At 35.5% G+C, this 19,892-nt stretch overlaps 1 protein-coding gene across 1 annotated transcript in view; it reads left to right on the top strand.

The window, feature by feature from the left end:
* The window catches only part of LOC125226204 (innexin inx3), a 25,821-nt gene extending 5,929 nt beyond the window's left edge, over positions 1–19,892 (top strand). The window contains exons 2-9 of the mRNA XM_048130122.1: positions 537–709; positions 11,828–12,042; positions 15,143–15,265; positions 15,724–15,819; positions 16,256–16,366; positions 16,706–16,842; positions 17,202–17,349; positions 18,103–19,892. Of these exons, the coding sequence (XP_047986079.1) occupies positions 547–709; positions 11,828–12,042; positions 15,143–15,265; positions 15,724–15,819; positions 16,256–16,366; positions 16,706–16,842; positions 17,202–17,349; positions 18,103–18,288 (1,179 nt within the window). The 5' untranslated portion in view covers positions 537–546 and the 3' untranslated portion in view covers positions 18,289–19,892. The remainder of the gene's footprint in view (positions 1–536; positions 710–11,827; positions 12,043–15,142; positions 15,266–15,723; positions 15,820–16,255; positions 16,367–16,705; positions 16,843–17,201; positions 17,350–18,102) is intronic.

Genomic DNA, 19,892 nt, shown 5'->3' with positions numbered 1-19,892 from the left:
TCTCAGACAACCGTCCTTGATACTTTAGCTTAGGTTTGTTAAAATTAATATTTAAGAATTCATACCGAATAAAAATACTTCATAACAAAAGCTACATGGGATATTTTGAAGTAGAATGTCGACTACTATTAATATTTAATGAACTATAAATTATATTCAATTAAAACAATAAATAATTTATTTCAAGGTCATATACATAGTCATAGTATATATAACATAATTTGATCAAATAATTTGATAATAACCTAATTTGATCAAATAACTCCGACTTCTTGCAGGTTATGTTGATTTTTAGGTATTACTGTCGTTAGATATATTTCCGATATTGTACCTGATGAATTGATGATAGATCAGTTTTAAAACTCACGTTTTTAAAAATCCTTCTTTCCGCACTTGCAAATGAGTATAATATCCTATTCGAAATCGGGCAGTTGGTAGTTAATTAATTATTCATGTTAAATATATTCCTGTTTCTTTAACTGGGTAATTTTTGTGGTTAATTATTTTTATGTATTAATTAATTTAATTTGTTCCAGCTGATTCAAGATGGCGGTCCTCGGCATGGTGTCGGCGGTGGCGGGCTTCGTCAAAGTCCGCTACCTGATCGACAAGGCCGTGATCGACAACATGGTCTTCAGAATGCACTATCGCATCACGTCCGCCATGCTGTTTCTCTTCTGTATACTCGTCACAGCTAATAATTTAATTGGTGAGTTTTCTTTTTTTACACGACGAAGTTCACAATTCTTTTTTAGTCAGAGAAAGATTATCATAAGTTGCGATCTTCAGTGCTTTCGGTAGTACTATAGTTATGAAACTGCGGGTGTGTCCCACAGGAATATGGTACCCCTTCCTAAAATTTAGGGAGTAGGTAGTAGTAACTGAAACAAATGAAGGAGTATTCCTTCATTCTTTTCTGTCACTGGACTTTGGTATTTACGGTAGGCCCATTTTTCTGTCATTCAAATCACACTTGATCCTAAAAGAGAAAGATTCTCGCAAGTCTTCGGTGTTCATGGTAGTTCATAGGTATGAAACTGGGGGCGTGTCCCATAGGAATACCCCTTCCTAAAATTTAGGGGCTCACCTATTCTTTGACCTAGTTAGGAAATTTGGGGTCGCTGGTTCAAACCCCGACTGTTAGTTAGACTTTTTTTGTGATTGGAATGAAAATTTATTTAGGATTATATTGAAAATTATTGCCAAATCATACACTAATTATTACTACTATTGCTAACCTTAAACATAATAACAGTGTGACGTATTTAGGAAGAGAGGTACCTAAGTAGTTACTATTGCGTATTTATCTATTTCCGTTATTGTTGGTAGCTTCACAAGAAGTTGAACTTATCTATTTTAAGCAAACAGCTTGAATTCCTCGTGATTTAAAGCGACCCCTTAACCTCAATGAGGTATCGACATATAACAGTTACATTTTAACCAACACCGCAAGTAAAACATTAAAGAGAATATGTGAAAGTCGAGACGTCAACACGCTTCAGTAACCCTACTTTCGCAATAACCAGATATATAGTGAAAGTAATCAGTCCTACACAAATCGCAAATCTATTGACCCAATGAACTAGACACAACAAAGAGTCCACTCATGAAAGATAACAGTTCGTTGTAAGATGAGTCATTTTCAGGTCATTCAGTAGGCGGAAACGTACGTAACAGTAACCAAATTGATACGTCATCGACAAATTGCTTTTACAAACAAAACATGGACGTTCAAATACCGGTATGGTTCGAATTCTGATATTCGTCAAGAATTAGCTCTATGATACATACATACATACATACATACAATCACGCCTGTATCCCATGAAGGGGTAGGCAGAGCACATGAAACTACTCAAGTTTCAGTGCCACTCTTGGCAAATAAGGGGTTGACAGAAAACGAAACTGTGACATTGAGCTCTATGATATGGATCGGATATGTTAGTGGCAAAAGAGACGCTTCTGTTTGAAGAAATTTAATGTTACTTTTGACACCCATCCCTTCGTATCTATACGGGACGCGGGGAATGATTATACGTTTGATAGATCACTTATGTAGGGAAACTGTTCATGTCAATTTTTTGGACATTTGTAGTGTACATCAGTACATTTTTTATTTTATTTTAAAAGTAGCAATTAAGTACTTACCTAACAAAAGTTAGATACTGTGAAAACCTAAAATAAGTTTTTGAATCAATTTTAAACAACAGTGCATTATGGAAACCGTCATATAAGTCATCACTAACCAGTCCCTACGTCATAATTATATAGTGCAATTTTTTGGCGTATATTAAATTTGGAATCACGCAGTAGTGGCAGTACTAATGGAGTAGTCACTGGAGCGAATCGGGTCAGTGAACTGCAGCTAGTTAAGGATTTGTCGTGCACCGTCTCAAGTAGCAGGTGCTATTGTTTTGAATAAAATTATTTCGTGATAATCCGAGATATGGCAACATTTTAGTGTCATCCTTTCCTTACTATATTAGTTTGAAAGGGACGACATTACAGTGTTGCCACTTTATAATTGTTGCGGAAACTTGAGATACCTGATCATTCACTGTAACGATTGTATTGTAAATTAATCGTAACAATTATGAAAATATTCCCTTCATAAATATTAATAAGATGTCTTGTTTGTTAATGATAACTGCATTGCGCATAATCAAGTTGGATAGGTACATACTTGTTTTTTATAAATATAGTGGCTTTTTGCAATGTTTGTCGTTCGTGTAACGATTTTCCGGTGATATGATAGCGTAAGCAGGTAATGCATTCAAATAGTAAAGAAAGCTCTAAAAATCTAATACCGCTTTAATACAATGTTAGGTATAGTGAAAAAAAAAAAAAAAAAAAACAATCTAGTTGGGGATGCAAAATCTTGTGTCATAATACGTTAAGATTTAAATTTTAAAAACGGCTTCATAACTATAAAATAATATATTAGCCAGATTACTACTTTATCAATGCCTACACAACTACGAAATTAGACAAATCCGTATCAATAATATCAAAGCTAAGCACGTTCAAGTGGATCTACCCGCTAGCTACTCATAATTATGCAGGTTTCAGTTTCAACAAAAAGGTACCACATTGTCACTCACCATATGGACTAAATTCGCTCGTAACTTATACGAAATACCTGTTAGTGTCCTTATGCTTAAGCAACAATGTGGTAGTTTTGGCTTGAGATCGACACAATTAGAGGTCGATTGGATCAGCTGATCTAGCAGAAGTGACAATCGACGACGCTACTTTGCGATCGAAAAGCCATCTCGCTCTCTCGCACGACAGAAGAGCGATTAGAACTACGTAAGCGAAGCGTATAGATCGTTTTACGAAACTGGCATTAACAAAACTTTGATTGTATGAATGACATCTGTATCGAAATACAGTCGTAACTGTCAAGAGCTACCATCTTATTGCATGCATATTTTCATTCACACATTCGTTCCATTCGTGCCAGGGGGGCGATTTTTGAATCTCGCATACGGGATTTTGTCACTAAAATACCGGTTGAAAACGGTGACTTGCTTATTATTTTCAGTGACTATTTTCTTAATTCGAACGCGTGAGACTCAAAAATCGGCCCGCAGCTCTTGTGAATTGTCCTGTAAGCGATTGCTACGTTGGCTAAGCCCTGTAGTGAAGTGGCAACAAAGGCGGGAACTGGAGTATGTGTTTACGTTCGCGTTATCGCATGCCCCTCGTCGATGTAAACAGATTCGGTAATGGCCACTTATGAAATACTATATTGTAGTGTTATTGTTTTTAACACTTGTGTACTTGACGGTCTTGTAAGTTATGGCTGTCTTTTTGATTACTAGAGAAAAATTAACAAACATTTCATACAAGGTACCTATGTATTTGTACACTGTATTGAATGAAATTGACCCATGTACATTGTACATCTAATTTATTTTAGAAACAAAAATATAGTAATACATAAATAAACGAAATTATTTCAATCATTGATTGAAACATTATGGTACCAGTAGTATTCACCAAGAAAACAATATTTGATAATATTTAACCGATTCATACCGTTTTTGTATAAAAAATATGGATTTGCAATACCTTATTCCAATTACATAATAGGTACCTACCTAAAGTACAATCAACCAATTGGAACCCTAGGCCACTCTACAACCATGTCATAATGACAAGCAATAAGAGATTTCTTACAATCTTATTTATAACGTCACTGTGACATAGTTCTATAGCCACTAGGCCTAGGGTTCCAATTGGTTGACTGTACCTACTTAATTATGAAAAAGAGTGCGTCGCCGACTACATAATATGTTTAAGTTCGAAATCATCAATATCATCATACGGAAACTAATAGCAAACACCAATCAAAATTAGCAGGACAAGTCGTTCAAAGCTTACTATTAAATAATTACCTAATTTAGAAAATAGCATGAATTTGCCGTGCAATTTAGATTGATAACAGGCTCGCCATCCGCCATTTATCTCTAAGTGACTGTTAATTAACCTGGCTACTCGAGTTGACTCCATCCACTCGAAGATTAAGAAGAAGAAGATTACTTTAGTGACGCTCTCGAGGCTCGCTTGACATTGTAAAGTTTGAACAGGGGCCCATTTCTCGAATCTACAAGTTAAGTACTTGTCAATGTCTAATATGACAAGTTCGAAAGAGACTTCCGCTTGTAACTTCTAACTTTCAATTTTGAAAAATGGGCCCCAGGTACTTTCACAAGCGGGCCATTTTAAGATATATGCCTATGGCTATGCAATATGTCTCCGAAATTTGTAAGATGGGAAACGTATCGTACAAATTTACTTCCTTCTACGTTATCATGTGTTTTAGGTACACACCAAGCACATGTAAATAAGGGAAGGGATTGACATTTTTGGTACAAACACAACCAACTGCATGTACGGTCAACCAATTTGAATCATGGGCCACTGTAGAACCTTTGCACAGTAAACGTCAATGTGACTTTCTAAGGGGAATAAAACACGGCTTAAATGAGACAGGGTTCTAGAGTGACCTAGGATTCAAATTGGTTGACTGTACTACATATCCCAACCCAACACTACCCTATCAAATCGCTTTTCTGTAGCTTCCAGAATAAAGTAGGTATAAATGAGATTATGGAGATACAAAGACTATCAGGGTAACATAATGCCGGTATGCTTTTGCTCCTTTTAAAAGTACGCTTACTTATTAAAACACTAACCTACTTGTGCAATATGCAACAACAACATTCACTTTTTAACGACAGTAGACAATTTCTTTTAAATGTAATACATTTATACCTCCAAGTGCCACTTCAGTTAGCAACACAATGTTTAGAATACTTTGCCCTTACAAGATAGCAACGTTTTAATTCGTGATCTCTGCCATAACATAGGTATAAACATGCACATTTGTGCTCCAGGTGTTAATAATCAAAACATTGATATCATGTGCGTCAACCGTTGCTAGGTCGCCTAGATTTTACTGGTAAGCCAAACTGACTACCTAATCTGTTTTTGCATCGAAAGATAAAGGTAGCGACATTTATATTAATAAACTGTTTGAAATATGTATAGGCATTATCGATCTTACCAATTTTGGAAATATCAATCCACAATGGCTGAAAATAAGTGTTTAAAACTACACATAACAATAAAATTCATAAGTTATTATGAATGAGGTTTATTTCAAAAATTGACAATGAAGATGTTGCAACATTCAACAGTAAAACAACCATTCTTCCATTGTTACCTGATGACCTGGATTAATCAAGTACAAGGTAGAAGTTTTTCGTATAAAATAGTCGATTTTCAGAATTACTTTGGTGTTATATTAAATCCCAAGAAACAGACTACGATTTCCTGTTTATATACCAGTAGCTTTATTCAATTTTACTACCTTCCTCATATAAGGTACTGTTTAGTCATAGGTTTTTTAAGATGAATAAGAATGCTTAATAAAATTCCCAACGTTACTAGTAGAAGACGATGATGATATTGATGATGCGGCACACATCATTTATCGCGTCGTTAAGTTTGTTTTGCATTACAGGTAGATAAAACGTGTTTCTTGCATGGTCACGTAGCAACAGAAACATTTAATCCATTCGTATAGCTGGTAATAAGATTATGGTCATGATCAATCTACAAAATAATTCCCTTTAACCTTTTTAGGGTTTCGTAGTCAACTAGGGACCCTTATAGTTTCGCCATGTCTGTCTGTCCGTCCGTCCGTCCGTCCGTCCGCGGATAATCTCAGTAACCGTAAGCACTAGAAAGCTGAAATTTGGTACCAATATGTATATCAATCACGCCCATAAAGTGCAAAAATAAAAAATGAAAAAATATGTTTTATTAGGGTACCCCCCCTACATGTAAAGTGGGGGCTGATATTTTTTTTTCATTCCAACCCCAATGTGTGATATATTGTTGGATAGGTATTTAAAAATGAATAAGGGTTTACTAAGATCGTTTTTTGATAATATTAATATTTTCGGAAATAATCGCTCCTAAAGGAAAAAAAGTGCGTCCCCCCTCTAACTCGGTTTTTTAAAATCTAAAACACCGGTTAGAATCGTTCTGTGCGTTTAGCAGAAAAGCCGCACGACAAGTAGGTATAGACTAGCATTTTTTTTCTAAGAGTATTTACTTCAGAAAGTTTAGAATAGCAGAATACGTAATCTATCTCACGCGCGACATAAAGCGCGGCGCCCGATTGAAGCACCGATACAAGTTTCTAAATGATCTTAATCTTTATATAGCCTTAGCAACATAAAATGATGAAGTTGCCAATAAATTTCATACGTCGCAAAGTTCTCCATGACCCAGTAACAGGCTGCAGCTGTGCAACCTGCGAGCGGTCACCTACAGCGATTAAAGCCCTTATCTCGCGTTTTATGTACACAGACGGTGCAATTACCATAACAAGAATAACCTGAATCGATTGCAGTGCTGAAGGGATGTTATTGGAAACATATTGTGAAGTAGGACATGTCTGGCTGGTGTTACCTTGCCTGTTATACAGGCTGGTGCCCGTTCGTGGACGCTATCAGACTCAAAACTCAGAAGACGATGCCCGCGAACGTGTTTTAATAGCAATAATTATAAAGCTACGGTTGAGTAAGCTGTTTAGATAAGATCGCTCGAAAAAGATGTAGACATCAATGTACCAACTACTAAAGTAAACTCTTAATTAACTAATAAACATTAAGGATGTGGGACTAGCTTAATACACATGAGGGTACGTCGTAAAATATTAGATTCAATAACTTCACTTCGAAATATTGAATCACTAGCTTTTGTCCGCGGCTTCGCTCGCGTTAGAAAGAGACAAAAAGTAGCCTATGTCACTCTCCATCCCTTCAACTATCTCCACCTAAAAAACCACGTCGATTCGTCGCTCCGTTTTGCCGTGAAAGACGGACAAACAAACAGACATACACCACTTTCCCATTTATAATATTAGTATAGATTGCATATTTCGAAATAGTCGAGTTTGCTATATACGTAATGATGAACAGAGTTTTCGTAATGTCGCTATCGTATTACTTTCAGAAAACTACGAAAACGATTCAAGCCAATACCTAGAAATTACACATGACCGGTTCGCATTCTGTGCACGTGTAATAGTCTCAAACACTGCCTTAGAAACTGTCATAAGCGCTGATATCTACACCGTGGTTTTATTGAATTCCGTTAACTTTAAGGGAAGATTCTTTAGGTAAATTACAATAAATATCTCTAAGAACAACACTAGTGTTTTAACTCTTACTGTTATCGAGTTATCTGAAAAATTCATTTAATGGCTCAATTAGTGTAGTGGGACCTTTTATAACTTCTTATTATTATTTATGTGTCAATTACTTGACACTAACTTAAATATTATTCTTAAGGGTCTCTCACACCTATTAATTGACTTATTATGGAAAGGTTTTCGAATTTAACAATAAGCGGTATACAGGGTGATTCCTGGTAATGAACCTAACTTCTATCAATCTTGCTCGCACTTATACGTGAGCACGAACAAGAAGCATTGAAAGTATCGTAGACGCTATAGAATATATCTGTAGTATCGGTACAAAGCTACAGGCGCCATACCCACCTTGAAATAACTGTAAACCTTACTATTATCTCATAATGATTGTAAGCTTCAGCGTAACACCGAAGTCGAGCACTCGAGATAATAAATAGCGAGCGCTCGTGATAAATGCTCTAACTAATGCCCTAAATGCTCGTTATTGCTCAATCAACGCGAGGCGAGTCAGTCAAATTCACACCTAGGCTGTTATTAGTGAGTCATAATGGGCTAAGACATTGTTTTGAATGTTTCTTGGGCTTTCCTTGTGTGGGATTAAATTCGTATTAAACTTAAGACATGGGGTTCAAAATGTTTTTTTTTTCCTTAGTAAGAGTAAGAGTAATCTAGCAATCGAAAAATATGATCATATCCTTTTGTTGCTTGTGTCCTTTTTAGAGATGGGTAGTGAGTAAATACCAAGAGTTTCGAGTAAATACTCAGTATTTACTCAAAATACCCGTATTTATCGTTTTTACTCAAATTAGTATAAACTATTTAGCGTGCTGAAATGGAAATACAAATTAGAAATATTGGTGTATTTTGTTATCGACTACTAAGTTAAGTAATCAAATTTATAAATTTTATTTTAAAGACGTGCTCTCCATACATGTAACTATTTTTCACAAAAATAAAATTCAGAGATACCAGTTTTATACATCATCTGATAGTCTTTAAAAAAAGAATGTTTCTAAAAAAGTTTTTTAATAATATGAACAGTTTTGGAATAAAACGGTTAATGTTTATACCTTTATAACTTTCGAATTCGTTGTTGGAAAAATATCCAGAAACGTCAAATTATTGGCCATAATACAAAACACAAAACTAGTACTTTAAACGTCACCAGCTGACTTTCTTTGCAGGTCGTAATGCCACATTAACAATCACTTCCGAACGTCATGCCGTTATCTAGAAAAATTTCATTGAAGTTTACTTTTACTGTAAATACCTGTTAAAACAAAACTGCTAACTAAACATTATCACTATGATTACCTTTTTTTTCGACAAACTAAGACTCCCATAAGCTTCTAATAATATAAATCTCATTTAAACATGTCCACACAGTTAAAATAAACACGATAAGTACTTAAATCTCATTTTTTAAATTATTTTTAGGTAACAGTTTATTCACCCAAATGAGTTAGATTTACTCGGTGTTTGACATGTATTTACTCACCCCTACCCATCTCTATTCATCGATCTTTCTAGTACCTAGCCACTATTATGACCAAGAAATAAATAAAAGCTGTGTTCGCTTGCTGAGATTTTTATATCCAGAAAAGGCAGACAGGTTAGTTCAGCAACCGCAATCGCGACAACTTTCTGCAGGCATGACCTGCCCATAAAAACGTTTATAGCGTTGAGAACCAGAGATCAATGAACTCGCTAAGAAATTACAACTTTATTTGGAGTTAGAACTTGTTTGACATGATATTCTGTTTTTAACGCCGCAGTATATGGAAAACAAATGAATACCATCAAATTAATAAACGTGAACATTGACAAACATAACCCCTACTAAGTGTGTTCGATGGTTCATAAATGTTCACTAAAGTTATCAAGCCGATAAAGTTCGTTTGTCCCTTTCCGACGTATTAGTGTGATAGAAAGGGACAAACGAACCTTATCGGCTTGATAACTTTAGTGAACGTTTATGAACAAAATAATACATCACTCGATAGCCTATTTTTCTCAGAAAATGACATTATTTATATGGAAAAACTGAACAGCGCCCCCAAACTGTTACTTACTAGAACCAACATTTTCATACATTTTCCTTAACGTTTACTCTATCGAGTAACATATTCTTACAAGTGAAAAAATCATGGTAAGAACTCATATTGTCGATCGACCTCGTAAATATTGGTCACTCTTTGCCGCAGGGCGACGCAAAGAACCCACATGTTGAGCACATTTATCATAATGTGGCATTTAACTTACAGCCGCTTGACACCATTCTTGGAAACTGACGCTGCCGTATTTTCAATACTGTGTAAGCGTTGCTGGTTTACCGCGTTGTATAATGTTTTAAAAAATATTCGTATCGTATTTTTTTATGACAATTGGGTAGTCGAGTCGGGTCAGGCGTTACGTTCCGTCAAAATGGGTGCAGAGTCTTGACAACAGTCTCAAACGGCAATGAATGAATTATCCTGTCTGAAAATACAAGTTCTAAGCGCATTTCCCGCCGACTGGACATAAACGTTATATTTATAAATTTACGTGCATTCTATAAATACCATGGTAACCCCAGCGGGCAAGGTGATCGAGTCACGGGCGGTGCGGCAGGGCAGTGCAGTCATTACAGTAACACTGCCATCCGCCGGTGCAATGTCGAGGTCGGAGGATATCATAATTGCAAGCACTATTGCACTGTAGGAAATACCTACAAACTATTAAATACTATAGACCATTCAGTGATTTACCCCAGATAAATGCGGTATGCTTTATGAAGTGTTATAACTATTTACTATAATGAAGACGGTGAGGAAAACGCATCTAATGACGTCATCAGTGCAAAGATCAAGACTTCTGTGCTAGTTTTTGCTCCTTTTAAAATTCTTCGAATGCGCCAATGCAGTTTAAGGTCTTATGATGATGTGCCTTTGGTGTATAATTTAACTTGCAATTAGCATGTGTTTTTAATAAAATAGGAAACTAGTTTTTTCCACAGTATGCAGACCGACAAATTAGTAAATCATATCTAAAATTGCATATTATGTAAATAATTTGTATACCCAGCCACCCGTAAAGATCGACCGATTTAATACGCTTTAATTACGTACCAAACTAGTTTCAAGTAAATTGTAAGGAGCTCAATGAAATAAAAGCGTTTAATCATAATTGTACAATGTTGAGGTCATCAAACATAATGATTGCAATGTTTGCAATCTTCACGACTGCATTTATTTGTGTCCATTCACAGACTTCTATTAATATTCTATGTTGCTGTTTTTCTCATTATAGTTCACATACTTTAACGACACGAAGCATAAAAGGAGCTACTTTTAGTGACTTCTTTGTTTAGCGAGCCACGGATATTATTCTTCCTGTCCATATAAGTAAACCATAATTTAAATTTAGTTCCACATATCCTATTTACTTAGCCATAAAAGGTAGAACAGTGCTTTCAATTGCTTTCTGCTAGTGACAAGTCACAAAATACAGGTGTATACTTCCTTTTCGGGAATGAACATAAACTTTCTGTCGTCTGACCCGTTTGTCTAGTCGCCGCAACCCCGAGCACGTAGATATTCGTTAGGTCTAGAGTTGACCTTTGTAAAGTGGTATAACTAGTACTAAGACTTGCACGTCGTGTGATGCGTTATGACCCACATTATGTAATTACAGCTAAAGTCGTTACAACGTCTCATAAATTGTTTGTTACGTAGGTATCCTTATAGATTTAGGTACAATATTAGGATTACTAGTTCGTATTTTAGTAAAAACATACCTAATTGTCATTTCATGACCAGGGGCCTATAATGCATAACAATTTACAACTCATATTAACCAGCAGTAGTCCCCATCCAATTCCTTTTAGGTATAAGAAAGACAGTGCCACTTGTAATACAAATTATTATTCAATAGGCCCCAGATATCCAAAGAATTAATGATAACATTGATAACTAATAGTTAGAATGCCTACTTAAAATGTCCACCGTAATTTTTAAGTTTTGAGGAATGACTAGAAACAAAGATTCATTAAGAGCTTAAGTTACCATGCCTATAACACGAGAATTATTACAATTTACGATGTATTCTTTCTTCCAGGTGACCCAATTTCCTGCATCACGGAAGGCTCGATACCGCAGCACGTGATAAACAACTTCTGCTGGATCACCTATACTTTCACGCTCCCCTACAGCCCAGCGGTCGAGCACGCTCACCCCGGCGTCAACAATCTTGGCAACGAACACACACACGGAGTTGAGGACAAACGCATTCATGCTTACTACCAATGGGTGCCGTTCATGCTTTTCTTCCAGGTAAGAAAATAACAATGTTTTTATCAATAGTCCCATTTACTTGGGGTCGGCGCGGCGCGGCGTTGCATTTATTTCCATACTTATTTCTGTATCGGACGTAATCTCATCATTCATCTCATATCAATTCTCACAACCACCTATATTACCTACTAGAAGACATTTATCAGTATGTTGACTGTACTTGGTGCAAACGGCCCTAATAGTGAGACAATGTCAAGCATTACCACATTTATTTATAAGTAAACCAGCTCAATAGTATATTATATAACGGTAACGTTATGAAGGCTATAAAAGTTGAGTACCGCGGTTAGGCCACGAAGGCTTGCCGAGTGGCCTAAGTAAGGTATACTATACTTTTTCTACGACAGCCACATACATACCTATTCGAGAATAATAAAATGGGTTAGTTACTTACTTCATGTAATGAATGGGAATATTTGTGTGGATCGTCGTAGCATTGAGTATTCTGTCCACAATGTTGATGGCGAGAACTTGTTGCACAATTCTTCAAAATATGCCAACAACGCCGTTTCAGAGAAAGTTGAAACATTTTTTTGCAATTTCCATGCCAAAACAATCATAAAATTTTTGGTACGCTTTATCTGACTTTTCATGTAAGAAATTGTCAGTCACTTTGAGCGCCCATAGCCTTGATTTCTTCGGAAGTGCATTTTTCACCAGAATCACTCATAATTACTTATGTTTTTGCACAATAACGTCGAATTAAAACAAACTACACACCACCGAAATAGTTCAAATAGTTTCGTGATAAGTTTACAAATGTCAAACATACCATAGACAAGAGACATAGAAAATAAGCCGGTTTTCAATTACGAAAAATGTGGTTGCGTTCAAGAATATTTAAATGTCGAATGTAAAATTATTCGATAAACTTATGATTTTTACCTTTGTTTTGCAATATCTAATATGTAAAACGCATTTAAGTTTATTTTTTCATCTTGATTTAAATTATGAACCTAAATATTATATTATTTATTAAAAGTTACTTATTACTGTAAATGAAAACATACCTGATAAATGGAAGTTGTGCTTTTAAAAAAAAATTAACAGAACTCCTATATTCATATGATTACTGCTAGCAGTAATCCTATGAACCTATAGACAAATAGACTTTCTCATCGTTACTCAAATGAACTTAATTTGGATACCGCTGACAATAATCTAATTGACAGATTTAAGTGCTGGAGTAGAAAAATTATATTATTTATTAAAAGTTACTTATTACTGTAAATGAAAACATACCTGATAAATGGAAGTTGTGCTTTTAAAAAAAAATTAACAGAACTCCTATATTCATATGATTACTGCTAGCAGTAATCCTATGAACCTATAGACAAATAGACTTTCTCATCGTTACTCAAATGAACTTAATTTGGATACCGCTGACAATAATCTAATTGACAGATTTAAGTGCTGGAGTAGAAAAAATACCTAATTTCAAGCATGGCCTCAAAATAACTGTTTACTTACATAGTTTAACCTTTGATCGCAAACTGCCAATAAAGCTAAGTAGTTAAATATTTTTAGAAGTCCCGAAAATCCATAATACCTATGCTTATATATGTTATTCTGGTTGTAACACTGTAATAAAGAGTATATAAATTGTTTATGAACTGTATTACACATTGTAATGTACAAATTTTTGTTGACCTGTAAATTTGGTTATAAATTTACCAATAAAGAAATCTAAATCTAAATCTAAATCAGAAGGTTTACCTACATTACGTATACACGAGAATTATGCATTGTTACGCTACATTATCTCAAGTATAAAAATATACATTGTGTATTGCTTTTTCATTTGAAATTTAATAACTATAAAAGTGTATACCTAATACATTATTAAGTACCTACCCACTGTGTATGGGTCAAATATGAGATGACGTGTTTTCGAAAATGATCATAGATATAGGTACAGTCAACCAATTGGAACCCTAGGCCACTCTAAAACCGTGTCAAAATGACAAGCAGTAAGAGATTTCTTACAATCAGATTTATAAGTTTTATAACGTCACTATGACATAGTTCCACAGTGGCCTAGGGTTCCAATTGGTTGACTGTACATCTCACATACTTTACAACAAATATGAAAATATTGAATAAACATAAACCACGGAGTCAAAGGTTCATTGACAAATGTCACAAAAAGATAAAACTTAGTTTCAGTAAACTTACCCCAAAACCATACAGAAAAAGTTCTAGATGTCTGAATATTCAGCTGTATTCAAAAAGATAATGGCCTATGCACTGTGATTACACATTTTACTTTGACAGTCATTCTCTATAATACTCGATCCTCTTTGGTTCATGTCTGAATATTCATGTATTCAAGATAACCGGCATGTACCTAATGGCCAACTCGTGTCAATATGTGCATAACAAGTTTAGTCATCTGCTATCGAATGACTAATGAATATTTTCATATCATGCATTTTGCCCATGAAGGGTTTGAATCCCATTAAGCCCTTAATTGTTATTGGAGTGATGACAAGACCTTTGCGTTATGGCTTTTCTGTGTAGGCAGGTATTTGATTACCTACCCATATAGAAATTACGAAGACTGACCAGATAAGTATGACTATTGTCAGGAGGGCACCTTTATTCTGATGTAGGGAATCACAATTCAGTTTAGTAAGAAGAAAATAGTTCTAATTAACACAAGTTAAATTATAATCTATTGAAAATATTTCAACTTGTGCTATCTTAAAGTAGTCACACCACTATATACTCGTATATAAATTAAAACCACCAGAGGCACCAGAGGCCTTGGTCATTTTTTCTTACATATGTGTAATTTATTTCGGTTTTAATAAAATATAGTTCTAATGAAATTCCGCGTAGTCATATATATTATTTCTGGCAGGCAAGTATGGCCGCGCGATAAATGATAAAAACATCTGGCCATCCCTATCGCACTATTTGTAAGTACGATAGGGACGGCCATTTATCGCGCGACCATACTTGCCTGCCTAGTCAGGCTTCATATCGTGGTTCACGACACAACCGTACTGTAGGAAAGTAATAACCTAATCCTAGTCCTAATAATATAATGTCCTAATTATATTAATTTGTTTGTCAGGGTCTCCTGTTTTACATCCCTCACTGGATCTGGAAGAACTGGGAGGAGGGCAAAGTTCGCATGATCTCCGATGGCATCCGTGGCACGGTAGCCAACATCTCCGATGATAGGAACAAACGACAGGTATTTACCTTAGTAATATTATAAATGGGAAAGTGTGTGTGTCTGTTATTGTTACTGTTGCTGTTGTTAATTTTGGAGACAATATTATAGTCTTCTGACCGCATCATTTATATCATTTATAATAGGTATACCTACTTCTGATGCCTCATTAGTAGATCCGTAATGAATAGAAACATAAAATTAAACTGCATCAAATTCCCAAAATTGATATGAACCCTTTGTATTATCTATTGCTCTGACATTATAACCGTTTATCTAAATGACGAACTTTCAATAAAAACAAAACAAACGAACACGATTTAGATTTGGCTTTGTTATTTAACCCACGTGTTTAGTAAAACACAAATTCGTTATTGTTTTAGCGATTGTGTTTCGCCTTGGCCCGTATTTTAAACACTATTGTTATCACGACTAAACAAATATGAAATAATGTTAAACAAATAATTATCTACTTTCAGAACCGACTCGTCGAATACCTTTTAGACACGTTGAACATGCACAACACCTATTCCTTTGGGTATTTCTTCTGTGAAGCCTTGAACTTTATCAATGTTGTAAGTATGGACCATTCATTTATCTAGTACTTATTGTAGTAGTACCGTAACTAAAATTACTGGACAGTTTACTGCTTTGTAACACCGACATTCAGATGGTTACATATGTCGTTAAATTACTCGTAACATTTAACTTCGTTTTTCGTTGCAATATTTTGTATTGAGCCTCTTTCCTTTTCAAATTAAACGCGGTGAATTGACACAATAAAGTGAATAAGTAATTATATTAAACCCCGTACTATATTCTGTCAAACAAGTTTGTGAGTTCTAAACCTAAGAAAACTATAGGTAACCTTTTCTCTAGCACATTTCAAACAAAAAAAGGATGCATATAGTTTTCTTTGTTCTTATTTACTGACAGACTTGGTTGACAGAGTAAATCTAAATTGATAACGAACTAAAAGTACTAACATATTTTTATGTACTTTAATTTCAGGTTGGCAACATCTTCTTCCTAGACAAATTCCTCAACGGCGCCTTCTTGACATACGGAACTGATGTAGTGAGGTTTTCGAACATGAACCAAGAGCACAGGACAGACCCTATGGTAACATTTAAAAACTACTATCCCTATAGAACCCATAGACCAATGATATTATGCATGATTGTGTTATGCTTCAACTACAACTTCTAACTTCTAAATAAGTGATCAATACCGACATGGTTCGCGAGTTTTCATTCAAAAGGAAAACCGATTAGACAGGCTAATTCGTTTTTACCTACAATTGACAATCTTTTAGTGAATTTTTATGGAGTACTTACAACATGTAACTTTTTAATGAGTATTAAATAACCTAGCTGACAGTGATTCTAGATAACTAATCTTGTAAAGTGAATTCTCGATTATATTTTACAATGTTAACATTGGTGTTGATGTTAATTTCAGATCGAGGTCTTCCCCAGATTGACAAAGTGCACATTCCACAAATATGGTGCCTCCGGTTCGATTCAGAAACACGACTCGCTATGCGTTCTTGCCCTGAACATCCTGAACGAGAAGATATTCATCTTCCTCTGGTTTTGGTGAGTATATTTCTTAACCCTTTTATCAACGAAGACGTCAACTATCAAACGCGGCTACTGCCGAATAGCCTGTAACCTTATTGTATTCCGACAAGGCTAAAAATGAGACGCGGAAAGAAGCATGGCGGTCCTTATGTCAGATCCACTTCAGGCAGGCTAGCACAGGCGTGTGATGAACGATATAACGTCAGGCCGTCCTTTTCGAGTGGTTCGTATACCTAAGTGCGATAGGGAGGGACGCACCAATGCGATAAAGTGTGTGGTACTGGTGTGCTACGCCCGCCCGCGCGACAGTAGTGAGTTAGTAGTACGAGTATAAAGACCTAATGTCACTAAATGTCTCCTTTGACATGTTTCAGGTTCATCATCCTATCGGTAGTCACGGGTCTGGCGCTAGTGTACTCTGCGGCTGTGATCCTCCTGCCCAGCACTCGTGAGCAGATCCTGAAACGTCGCTTCCGCTTTGGAACGCCGAAGGGAGTCGAGAATCTCGTCAGAAAGACGCAGGTATTTACATCGAGTCTTTATATATATTTAAAGGAGTTTCTTGTCTAGCCGCTCATCCATTTCATCAATGCAATGTTACTGCAATGTTTTGCCGCAGGCCAAGCATTAGAACAGAACGTAATAACTTATCTTATACCATAGACAATTTTCTCAGGTTATTTGTAAGGAATATAACGTAATGACATTGAAGCATAAATGGGCTTATTGTTTGTGGTTACAAAGTCATTTCACTAGCATCACCTGACTTATATTAATAAAATATAGAAAAAAACATCCTCTGTTTTGCCTTATGCATGCAATACTGTACTTTTTACATGCAGTTTTTTAGGTTTTTTGATTGTTCTATTGATCACGCAAACACGTTTACTAATAGTCTGGCAAATACTGCATTTTGTTAGTCAGTAAGCACTAAGAAAATCAGTCTCGACCCTTCATTGTGGATGGTAAATAGGACAAAAGACAGCATATTATCTCCATCTGTGTTTCAAATGAGACATATCCGGGGCCAAACTACGTAAAAACATTGATTGTAAACTTTTGTCACACCTCGGACAATGGCGATCAAATATATGAAAGACGCGCGTTCCTACGCACACAGTCTATGCTCGTGTAGGTGAACGCGTACAATGCTTGTATGAGTGAGATATGGCAGGTCGACTGTGAGGTAACCGAGTGCGGGTGGGCGGCACTTTCAGCGGGGAGCGGGAGTACGGTATAGTACTCTTTATTATACTGTGCTTTTGTTTTATACAGGTGGGTGACTTCCTGCTTCTGCACTTGCTCGGACAAAACATGTCTATGCGGGTATTCGGCGAGGTCCTGGACGAGCTGTCCCGACGGCTCCACATGGGCTCCAACCCCCCCTCCGCGCCCTCCACCATCGAGATGGCCCCCATATACCCCAATATAGACAAGTTCTCCAAGGAAACGGAGACGTAAGCGACCATTGCTTTAAAGTAGTACACAATTTTGTCCAGACCTACTGGCATGAGTTGCGTGAATACTATATTGCCGAACTTCAAGTATGCGTGAACGTAACTCATGCCAGAAGGTCAGTAGTCATTTGATAATTGGCATAGTGCCTCTATTAGACTATCAAAAGGGCAGGGAAAGATATTCTTATCTAAATCTTGGTAAAGAGGCATTCGAAGGAAATGTGTATTACTTTACAATGTAACTGGGTTTATTAATTTAAACCCCTAGATATTCCAGGTAACGAAAATAGACGGTTCATGACATTCCTTTTTATTAGAATAGAGAAGACGAAAACGTTGACTACGCATTGATAAGAACTAAGCCTCGGTTTGCCTTTTTTCTAAGCTTAAGCTTTAACTTTGGGTCTCAATGAAATAAATTAGTGTAAAATATTTTTTCAAAATTGTACGTTGATATTTTGTGAATAAAATAGCTAGTAAATCGAATTTTATAGTGTGAACGGATAGTTGTAAGGAGTGATCTAATTGTTACGATATTTTAATTAGTGTGAGACTGTCGCGTAAAGGTCGTTGATGATATATGTGAACTAACACAATGAAATTATCGAATTCTAGTAGTTAGAAATTGTCGTTACAAAACAAAACTGTTTGTTAAATTTGTGTCTAAGAAAAAACTCAAGAATGATGACTTTGATAACATAAACGGAAACTCACAGGGACGACCTCTTACAGGGGGGTTAGACGAAACACGTGAGATATATTATTCTAGTTCAAAAAATAAAATAACTCCTTTTTAGTTTTAAAATAAGCATATGAAGACTTGTTCTTAGATGCAATTAGTGGTATAACTAATGCTTTTATCTCAATACTTTTACACTTTAAGCTAACGATGAATTCCGTATTTTAACATTTTACACCTAACTGACGATATTATAGACTTAAATTTACACAAAAAGACGAATACACATATCACCAGCATGAAATGATAGAATATTACTTTTTACTAGTAATAGGTACAAATTAATTACTTAAGTGGTAGGATTTCGGTGCAAATTATAAGGTACTAAACGCGTAGAGAATATTTTTGTACTCAAGTAAGTTACTCGAAATATTGTGCCATTGTAACAAACCTTGTTATGCCTTTTTGGATGAAATTGGACACCAGATTTGCATTTTCTGACTTCCTACGATACTTTGTACAATTTTCCTTTTTATTGTCTCGAATGTTTTATGCAAATGATATACTTAGTTATAGTTTATAAATTACTTTCAGTCATTTTAGCCATATTCTTAAGAGTAAGTTATCAATCATTTCGATAGAAACTTCCTACATCTCCACTTGAATTTTCCATATTGGATAAAGAATAGAATAAGTAGTAAGACGTTACTATTTCAGTTTTAGCAGTATGCCTGTGACATTAACTATATTATTTTACTTTACTACTTAGACAAGATTTTGTTTTTATTCCTAAAATATGGTAAATGCCGTAGCCGATCATTGCGTACAATTATGTAAGAAAGACTGCTACTGTGAATCTGTTTGCACATTTTCACGTAGTTTCTATGTAATTTGGTTATATTTTCTTTCAAATAAACGAATTAAAAGTT

The sequence above is a fragment of the Leguminivora glycinivorella genome, chromosome 5 (assembly GCF_023078275.1).
Source record: "Leguminivora glycinivorella isolate SPB_JAAS2020 chromosome 5, LegGlyc_1.1, whole genome shotgun sequence".
Taxonomy (NCBI): Eukaryota; Metazoa; Arthropoda; class Insecta; order Lepidoptera; family Tortricidae; genus Leguminivora; species Leguminivora glycinivorella.
Note: the sequence above shows the minus strand (reverse complement) of the source record. Positions and strands in the feature narration are given on the sequence as shown.